The 10,658-nt window shown below is 50.3% G+C and overlaps 1 protein-coding gene across 1 annotated transcript in view; it reads right to left on the bottom strand.

Moving 5' to 3' along the window:
- The window catches only part of RPS6KA2 (ribosomal protein S6 kinase A2), a 164,225-nt gene that overhangs the window by 11,190 nt on the left and 142,377 nt on the right, over positions 1-10,658 (bottom strand). The window contains exons 13-16 of the mRNA XM_003792376.3: positions 6,643-6,773; positions 5,574-5,699; positions 1,615-1,704; positions 290-448 (exon numbers count right to left, since the gene is read on the bottom strand). Of these exons, the coding sequence (XP_003792424.1) occupies positions 290-448; positions 1,615-1,704; positions 5,574-5,699; positions 6,643-6,773 (506 nt within the window). The remainder of the gene's footprint in view (positions 1-289; positions 449-1,614; positions 1,705-5,573; positions 5,700-6,642; positions 6,774-10,658) is intronic.

Raw genomic sequence — 10,658 nt, 5'->3', positions numbered from 1 at the left:
TCTACCTGCCCCTTTGAGCTATTGGTGGCCAAGTGTTCCAGCCCAAATCTACCTGCCCCTTTGAGCTATTGGTGGCCAAGTGTTCCAGCACAGGTAAAGGGCCCCTGGGAGTGAGTGACACCTGTTTGTTGTTCTCTTGTCCACCTGTTGCTGCCTGTCTGATATTACAGAGACAAAGGAGGGCTGACAGTGGTGTGGAAGGAATCTGAGGACACTCTGAGTTACCAGCTCTAGAACCCACAGAGTCCTCTGTGATTTCAGGTCCCCACCCTCAGTGGGGGTGTCTCACCCCCTGGGAGTGCAGGTAGTCCATGGTCTTGGCAATGGTGCACAGCACGTCACTGGCCTCGCGCTCTGAGAAGCATCTCTGCCGAAGAATTCGGTCCAGGAGCTCCCCGCCACGCATCAGCTCCATCACCAGGTACACATACTTGCCATCGTCATAGACCTGGCGGGCAGAAGGGGCACACAGACCTCAGAGACGAGGGGTTGGGGGGGCACTGCGACTGCCTCCCTGCTGGTTAATAAGGAGCAGCCACTCCAGAAGGGGAGACTTGGGGAACAGGGCAGGGGAGGAAAAACAAGGCCATTCCAATCCCACCAGGAATGGCTCTTCGAGGGAACAAAGCAGCCTTAACCAGCTGGGGAAGAGGGCCTGCGTGGCTGGGCCTGCAGAGTGCATGGGCCAGTCCTCAGCTGGAATGACAACAACAGATGCTGCCTGGCCCCTCTGAGGTGAGCTGCTCAGTTGTTAAGAGACGGGGACATTGTCACAGCACCACACAGAGGCAGTTCCTTGGCGCAGGGCTTTCCAAAGTTTAATGGGCATCGAATCTTGGGGGATCCTGTTTAGTGCATACCCTGGTCCCACCAGGCGGGTGGAGCCTGGTACCTGCGTTCCTCACCCCTTCTTGGTGACATCTGTGCCCCCCCCACCCAGGACCAGCACTGAGTGGCCAGGGCTGCAGCTCTGGTCCACACTAGCTTTTGTCTCATGAATTAGAAAAAACACACTCTGGTTGTTTTTATGCCAAGCTGGTGTATTGAGACCAGATGCACACGCCTGTCACCGTACCTCAGGGGCACGAAGGCAGTTCTTAGACCTGGGGCTCTGGGTATGTGATGCCAGAATCATTTTGGGGCTCAGGGAAGAAAGTCTGTTTCTTCCCCCCACCCCCCGTCCTCATCCCATGCCCCAGCCTCCTGTGGCACAGTGTGGCTGACTCCTGCTGCCTCCCTTCCTGGGCAGAGCACCAGTAATGTCCCTACAGGGCGGCCACAGAAGCCTCCAGAAGCTCCGCAGCAGCTGAGACTCCTGTCTGGGCATCAGACCTGACCAGCCCCATCTCACCACCTCCTCCCCCTCCACTCTAGTTATGTTTATGAAGGAACAACTCGCTGTGTGATAATTCACACATAAGACCCCCCCCCCCACTCCATCTCTGTGATTAAGAGCTGGATGCAGAAAGTGGAACGACCTCAGGCTCCGGGCCTCGGGCACCAGGGGCTGGGCTGCAGGGTCAGAGAGCTGGCAGTAGATCAGTGTCAGCCCTTCTGTGTTGCCTGAAAAGGCTGAAGGCCAGGAGACCCGGCTGCCTCAGGGAGGCCACTTACGTCCTTGAGGGAGATGATGTTCGGGTGCTGGCCGTACCTCAGGAGAATCTCGATCTCTTCTGAGGGGTCTCTTTTACTCTTGTCGATGATCTGGAACAAACATGGGAGTGCCCTGTGGGCCCAGCTGCAGGGGCTTGGGGTCCTTTCGGATGTGGGTCTGGGTCATGTCTGGCCCCAGCAGCTTCCCCACCCCCATGGCTACACACTGCCCATGAGGACTTCAAGTAGCCTAGAAACTTTCAGCCTGTCCTTTCTTCCCCACCCAGAGTAGGCTGTACACTTAAAAAGAGGAGGGAAAGCCTTAGACGTGAACTCTGAGACATGACAAGGGTGTGTGGTGATGGGGACCTGCAGGTCTCTCCCACGTACCCCAGACAATAGAACACGTGCTCCCCAGCACTGTAGGCTTTGCTCCACCCGAGAAGCCCCTCCAGCCACTGCACCTCTGCTCCTGCTCTGCACTATGTGCCAGCAAGGTGAGTGAGATTCTGGGTCCTCACAGGAGACGCAGGGGCTGGAGGGCACAGGCTGGCTGTGCCACAGTGGCCTAGAAACACGTGCTCTGTTTCTGCCCCTCCCAGTGTCTGCACCCCGTGTCTTAGGATAACAGGTGTGATTGTTCTATCCCATGGAAACAGGTGGCTAACCCCTTTGGAGCCACCTTAATCATGTCCTCGGCTCTTCAGCTCCCTCGGAGGTGGGGACAGCAGGAGTGGGGCTGGGAAGGCACTGTTTCCATTCTGAGTGCTGTTTGCCCCATAGGTGCTATGCATTCCCCATGGGAGCAGAGGGCATGATTGAGGTACCCTGCCAGGAAGGGGGTCTCCTGACTTACCAAAAGGATCAATATATTTGAAACAAGGATAGCAGAACACATATCAATCATGGAATTTAACGATAACCTTCTCCTCCTATAAACTTAATTTAAACAAATGACCTCAGGAAAGAACTTCAGTTTTTTTCTGGTGGAAAAAGTTAAAATTTAGATGCCAATCAGTTCTGCTTCTAAAAATAAGCCCTATTCATGCCAAACATCTGTCTTAATTCCATTTCTCTTTTTGCTGACAAATTGCATACACAGTATGGAAATGAGAACAGAGACACTAACGTTATTTTCCATGGTCTGCTATGAATGCAGCTTGCAGCTCTGCCCAGGAAGGTGGCGGAGCTTGTACTGTGTGAACTGCAGCCACACTCCGTCTCTGTGATTAAGAGCTCACACAGGCTCGGCGCCTGTGGCTCAAGCGGCTAAGGCGCCAGCCACATACACCTAAGGTGGCGGGTTCGAATCCCCAGCCTGGGCCCGCTAAACAACAATGATGGCTGCAACCAAAAAATGGCCGGGCGTTGTGGCGGGTGCCTGTAGTCCCAGCTACTTGGGAGGCTGAGGCAAGAGACTCGCTTGAGCCCAGGAGTTGGAGGTTGCTGTGAGCTGTGATGCCATGGCACTCTACCCAGGGGGATAGCTTGAGGCTCCTCTAAAAAAAAAAAAAAAAAAAAAAGAGCTCACACAATTCTAAGGAGCTTACTTCATTTTTATCTCACTCTATTGCTAAGGCAAACCAAGGAACTTCTTGTCAGGAACATAACCAAATCTGCGACTGGAGAGGTGGGGTGGCCATGCATTAAGGCACGTGCCTCCCCGCAGGGAAATCTGGCCTCAGTGACGATTCAAGTCCATGTCCAGTGCAGCCTTCTGCACAAAGTGGAAAAGTAGAACTGCTGATGGACAGGCCGTGGGCCCGGCCTGCATATCTGAGACATAACAGGCTGGGAGAAAAAGCCGAAACAGCAGCAAAGCTCATTATCTTCAAATTCTTGAGTTACATAGCCTTTTTTGCAATAGCCTCTGGTTCTATGATCAATAAAATCCTGAAATGGCTACATTTGAGTTCCCTACAGTGACTTTGTGCTCTTCTCTAAAACCTAGTCCTGAATGTAGAAAGTGTCCAAATACAGTTGTGTCAATGAATGACGGTGGCCAGCTTCCTTTGAACAAGGGCCCGTGCGGAACGGAGCATTCCATAGGCGAGAAGTACTCTGTCGAACCATTATATTACAACCTGTGGTTTAGAAAACTCCAACCCAAAATAAAGTTCCTCACTCACAATCCTTTTAATCAGCATTTACCCTTGACAATGCCAAGTATGATAATAAATGAAGATGAGAAACCTCTTCATTTATCCACCAAGACTTAGTTAGCTCCTGCCAGCATCAGACTTTCTTGAGGTGACAGAACTACAGCAAAACCAAACAAAGCCCTCGCCTCCCTAGGGGACGTGCCAGCGGCACTGTACACACAGACGGGGCAACGTGGACTGTGAAGAGGAAAATGCGGGCAGCAGGTGGAGGAGGATGGGGGACAGGCGAGGACGAGGGAGCCCTGGATAAGGAAACACTTGATCTGCAGGGGCAGCTGCTGTTGGGTAGAACGAACATGAGCTTATCAGAGGGATTCACAATTTGCTACTCCATACTTAAACGTTTCTTTTTTGTTGCTGCTGGGAGACATTCAAGGTAAATTTGCCAATAATCCATAAATTCCTGACCCAAACTAAACCCAGGCACCTGAGATTTTTTTGGCTGATGTCTTTTATGGTGAGGCTGGGCATTTTCCACAAAATGGCCATGGAGCTGTGAATAGAATTGGAGCCATCTCATAGCAGTCACTGATTTGAACCATCAAGAAAATCAACGGATGAAAATTACTCCTCTGACACCCCTGCCTGGCAAGGCAGGGTCTATCACCCCAGATGTTCTTGGTACAGCACCAGGGGCTGCAGACGTGTCTGGGGACAGGCCAGAACAGTTCTAGTCATGGTGGCAGCATAGCTGGAATCTTGCTCCTTGAGACTGGGGTCCAGCTCTGTGGGACAGTGGTGGCATTTGGCGCAAAACTTGCTGCCTTGCTCAGAGGATGTGCAGAGTATGCTTGTTACATAAACTACTCTGTCTTTAGCAGGAAGCTTTGTCTTTAATTTACATTTTACCACTAGAAAACTCTAGAAACTGGTATTCTGGATTCCCAGATCAAATGTTTAATCTAGCAATAATTACAGAAACTAAAATCACTGTGCAGAGACGATCAAGTCGGATGATAGACAACTGTACTGTTTTGATGGCTGGCACTAACACTACTTGCTCCCTGCTGAAGTTTTTGCAGATAATTCCAGCTTAGACTTCTTTTTATTTCTCTGATTCCTTTTTAGTGGCTTCCTCCATCCCTCTCCTTCCCTCTTTTCTCTCCTTCTTTCCTTCCTTCCCTTGCCAAATGCTATGCCTGTCCCTCAACTCTATATTCGCAAAATGATAAGGGCCCAAAGCTTTAATTCTTGGTATATGTTATAATAAAGCTATTGAAGGAGGCCAGTTCCTACAAGTTGGATATAACCCAATATCACAGCTGGGAAACAATCCTTTAATGGGTGACATCACATCAGAGCAAACTAAACTCCATCCCGTCAGAGCTTGGAAACTGGCACACAGAGAGGACATTTTCTCATGCTCAGAAGTTCCCACTGGGGTCAGTGCTCACACCTGAACTGTACTCACACCTGACCCGTGCTCACATGTGCACTGTGCTGACACCTGCTGCTCACACCCACACCATGCTCACACCTGCTGCTCACACCCAACCAGGCTCACACGGGCACTGTGCTCACACCTGAACTGGGGTCACATGGGCACTATGCTGACACCTTCTGCTCACACCCACACCATGCTCACACATGCAGTGTGCTGACATGGGCACTATGCTGATACCTGCTGCTCACACGGGCACTATGCTCACACCTGCTGCTCACACAGGCACCATGCTCACACCCACACCATGCTTACACATGCAGCTTGCTCACACTTGCTCACACAGGCACCATGCTCACACCTGCTGCTCACACCCACACCATCCTCACACCTATGCCATTTGGCAGAGGGCACTCCCTGCAAGCACGTCATCTCACCTTCACGGCGTACTCTGTGTCAGTTGCCTTGTGCACACATCGCTTGCACACGGAGTAGGAGCCCACCCCAATATCCTCTTTGATCTCGTAGCCATCAGTAAAGTGGACGTTGTTCCCATGTAATTGCTGTGGGGAGACCAAGAGAAGAGAAGGTGCCAGAGCTCTCTCACAAAGTCACAGCCACCCACACTCAGGAGCCTGGGCCACAGGGAGGTGCAGGCTGAACGGGGGATACTGAGGCCCGGAGTTCATGAATTCCTTTGTTCAAGGTCACAGAGCTATTTAGTGCTGGTTCTAAATCTAAATCCCGACTTCTCTGGATTCCTTGGATTGTGATTCTTAACTTTTAGACATCAGATCATTCTGTGTCCACTGGGTGGCTGTGTCTCTTTCCCACGGGTCTACGAGAAGGAGAATGTGGAAATGAAAAGGCAGAAATGCTTGCAGAGCTGGGCATGTGGGTCCAATGCTGCATTCAAAGTGAGAATCTGGACAGAACAATCTCGGGGCAGGCCTGACCAGCACCCACCACCCCATGCCACCCACTCCCCACAGGAACTAGATGCCAGCAGCAGAGTGTCCACTGTCACAGCGAGTGTCCACTTCACACAGGCTGTATTTTCCTAATGGCAATAGGGAGAGAAGTGTCATAGAAATCTAGTGACATCCAATTTTTCCTGGCTGTTCTTAAATGGGTTTAGTTAGAACTCCGTCTAGAGCTCTCTGTATTCTGGTCACAACTTCCGTGGGTGTCCCAAAGATGGCACCCACAAATCAAACTGCTGTCATCAAAGATGCCCAGGTTTCCAGCCATAGACACTGGTGGTGACTTTCTTCAAGGACTTTCCTTTAAGATGAGTGTGAAGTAGGGTGCAGATCACCCTGGGGACCACTGCAAGCATCACTATGGCAGACACTTGGGAGCAACAGCAAGAGTCAGGAAGGGGAAGATTGCTGCCCCTTCACCCTAGGCACCAGCACCATGGCTGGTGGAGGATGTGGCGGACCCCATGCCAGGCTTCAGCCACATGCCCCTTACCCTCGACCCAGCAGAGGCATATGGAGTTACCTGCACGATCGGGTGAACTGGGACTTTGTGTGGGCCTTGCTGTGCGGGCTCCTGCACCAGGCTCGATGCCACGAAACTGAATCCTCTAAACAGATGGTGAGCGTTGGCACTTGGGGGCACACCTGGAGAGTCTGTGGGATGGGGTCAGGGTCAGACTTCACAGAGCTGGGAAGCTTCAGGCTGAAATGGTAGCATGTTGTATGTGCACATGTGCAGGTTATGTGTGTGCATGTTGTTGTGTGCAGGTTACACGTGTGCGGTATGAGTGTACAGGTTACATGTGTGTGCACCTGCAGGTTACATGTGTGCAGTGTGTGTGTGTGCACGTGTATGTGTGCAGGTTACATGTGTGCATGTGCGTGTGCATGCATGTCCATGTGTGCATGTGTGTGTTTGTTGGAGGGGAAGGCAGAACAGACATGCAGAAATGCTGACGCAGATGAAACGGCTTTATTTTGGATAGTGGAAATGGTTTGATTTTTCAATGGCAAAAATACCTAGAACAAAAACTTTAGGGTAATCACTGATTACATCTTTTAGTTAGCTGCCTTCTGAATTTACTAAATCACAATCTTACAATCCTTGGTGAAGTGGATCCACTGAACCCAAGCAAGACTGAGCCTCAGAAGCTGAGTCATCCTCCCCCAGCCCCCAGAGGTGCCTTAACGTAAGGACTCAGGTCACTCTGGAGCACCTGTGAAGTATGCAAATGGCAAGGGCTGGGCGTGGACCCAAGTCTGACCTATGGCACATAAAAGAGTGTGGGGAGACAAGACATATTAATTGGAAATGATATACTTTTATTGTGAAAGGAAGATCTGTTGTAAAAATAAAATCAAATCCTAAGCCCCCACTGACTGATTGAACCCCCTTTCTGCCAAGGGGACCACAGGAAAACCTTAAAGCTGATTTCTTGGCCATAATGAAAAGTAAAGTTGGACACACTTCATTGAGCCCCCTTCCTCCGTTTTGGAGTCTGGGCACTACAACTGACCAGCACTGGTGTTAACAGAGATCAGAAGACATACTAAGAAAAAGCCCCTCTTTGTGGCAAAAACATATCAAATTAGAGTCTGGAATTACCCATGCGAGGCCATGTGAGGCAAAGGCCAGGTCACACCTGCAGGCCATTGCTTTGCTTAAAGATCACTGGGGGTCCACTGCAGCTTTCTCTGTGACCAGCAGTCTCCTTATCTTAGCATCCCTCTCTACCAACTCTAGGCTTTTAGACAAAGCTTTATTCCTGTAGCCAGTTACAAATTATAGAATCCCTAAATCCACCCACGTCCCGGCTTTGAGATGTCTCACCTTTTTGGGCAAAACCACTGTAAACCTTCCATATGTTGACCCATGATCTCACCTGCAGTCCTGCCTGTCTGACTGTAACCCCCTGCCTTGGTGCTCTCTCCGTATGTCGACTCACCATCTCACCTCTAGTCCCGTCTGTCTGACTGTCACCCGCCCGCCTTGGTGCTCTCTCTCGGGAGTTCTGGGACTGTGCTGCGCAGCATTCATACTCAGTTCAGAATAAACACCTTTTAATTATCTTACAGAGTTTGTTTTCTTCCCACAAACATGTCAAAAGAATAATGTCTTCTAACTAACAAGTGGTGTGTCGTACACAGCCACACACCCCTTCCACACAGGCCGGCACAGCTGGGGAGGGGGTCAAACCACCTGCTGATGTTCAGGGCGGCTTTTCCTTAATGTACACAGTAAGCACTTGGTTGTGCGGCTGGATAGAAGGATTTAAAGTGCTATGTTATCACCTAAGGATGTTGATTTTCAGCACTATACTTAAGAGCAAAAATATGCATTGAATAGATGGAAACTTTAAACCCTTGTAACTCCAAACCAACTGATGTTCTGGGTGTGTCCTGGTTTGTGGACTCTGCCTGATGGGGCTTTAGTCTCTGGTTAGCTTTCACCCTCAGTTCCATGGGCAGCTGATGTGTGATCAGGGAAGAGAAATCAGCTCCGCCATTGGCTGAAGTTTTAAAAAAGACAAAGTCTACTACAAAGCTTTCCTGTGAGCATCCAGAGTGTAACATCATGGGTTTGAGAGCGTTCGGCATTTCAGAATCACACTGCCATGTGGCTCTCTCACCCGCCCTGCGCTTGCCTCCTGCGCTTAGCAAATCCTATCCTCTTGGAAAAGCTCAGGGTTAGTTGTTTGTTATCTTCAGCCCTCCAATCATACCCACCTCCAAGGCAACTGTGTGGCCTGAGGAACCAACTTCAAGTAAAATTGACTGGAGAATTTGAAATACTAAGGAATGAGAAAGTCGATTTGGAATGGCATTGGAATGCGTGTGTCTACTGATGCTTTCCTTAAGCTAAGATTAAAATAAAATTGAATTTTCCAGGTGCCCCCTAAAGGCTTGTGGTCATACTAGCCAGCTAGGTTGGTGTCTAAACTCTTCATGGATATTGTAAAGCTTGTGCGCAGGACTAATTTAGAGTTGACTGTATTAGCATTTTCTCACTAGGAGGCAAAAAATAAACACAGTCATTCTTTTAACATTCTGAACACACAGTCTGGCACCCCAGGAGGAGAGAGAAGGTGCTCTCAGCACAGTCTGGCACTATGGCACCCCAAGAGGAGAGAGGAGGTGCTCTTAGTGCTACTTTCCCATCCAGGCCAATCACAGGATCAGTAAAAGGACATGCTCAGGTGACCTGTGGGCAGAGCCAGGTCAAATCCTATCCCATCTTTTCAAGCCCAGAAACTGGAAAGTAAAGCTATTACGTGAATTGGGCTGATTTTGTCAATGAGAAAGGCCAACCCCAGCACATAAATCCTTTCTGAGGAAACCAAGAGCTGGGTGCCAACCCCACCACTTACTTCCTCCTCCCAGTGGCCCCATTATATGTTGCAGCTATGACCCAAACCTTTTAGGGCAGTTGCTTTGTCACTGATGACAGCTTTGGTTTTAATCTGGGGACTGCAAGGGACCCTAAAGAAATGAGTGAGCCATCTGTGTCACACCTAGAATCAGCTTTCCTCCTATTCTCAGGCCCACTAACAGTCCCACGAAAAGCCCACACCTCCATCTACCTACACAGAATCACGCCCGACTCTGTGCTCTCAGCTGTGTGTGGGACCCAGTTTCACCAACAGCCTGAACCCAGCGGGAACAGAGTGGATTCTCTCCCAACTCCATCTCCTCTGTACTCTGTGGTTCAGCTTCAGAAGCAGTGAGAAAGTACAGCCCAGGGACCACAACACAGCCCCACAACCACCAGTTGGCTGAGCTTGGCAACCTATTCCAGAGAAGGAGCCTTAATTGTTTTGTAAATAAGCACCATACTGTCATTGTTATGGACTGAATTATGGCCCCACAAATTCATATGTTAAAGTCCTAACCCCCAATGGGACTGTACTTAGAGACAGGCCCTTGAATTGAGTAATAAAGGTTAAATGAGGTTGCCAGGGTGGGGCCCAACTTCAACAGGACTGTGTCCTTACAGGAAGAGGGAGAGACAGCAGAGCTCACCCTCTGCATACAGAGAGGAAAGGCCTGTGAGGACACAGCAAGAAGGTGCCACGTGCAAGCCATGGGGAGAACCCACACCGGGAGAGCCCAGACTGAGAGGCCCCACCTGGAGAGCCCCCACCAGGAGAGCCCCCACTGGGAGAGGCCCCACCTGGAGAGGCCCCACTAGGAGAGCCCCCACCAGGAGAGCCTACGTCAGGAGCCCCCTGGGAGGCCGTCACTTCAAATTCCAGCCTCTAGGACTTGTGGGCAAGTGGCTATTGTAAAAGCTGCCCCGTCTGCGGTGTTCTGTTACGGCAGGCTAGCAGACTGTGGCAATTACCACATGGAGACAAGTAAATGTGAATTCATTAATATCCCCAAATGGTAACTTTAAAGGAAGCTGGTCTGTTCTGACTGGATCCGATAGACACCAAGGAGTAACTCTAGGCACACCCTGACACCAAGGAGAAACTCTAGGCCACCATGACACTAAGGAGTAACTCTAGGCACACCATGACACCAAGGAGTAACTCTAGG

This window comes from Otolemur garnettii, unplaced genomic scaffold (assembly GCF_000181295.1).
Source record: "Otolemur garnettii isolate 467f Iridium unplaced genomic scaffold, OtoGar3 scaffold00056, whole genome shotgun sequence".
Taxonomy (NCBI): domain Eukaryota; kingdom Metazoa; phylum Chordata; class Mammalia; order Primates; family Galagidae; genus Otolemur; species Otolemur garnettii.
Note: the sequence above shows the minus strand (reverse complement) of the source record. Positions and strands in the feature narration are given on the sequence as shown.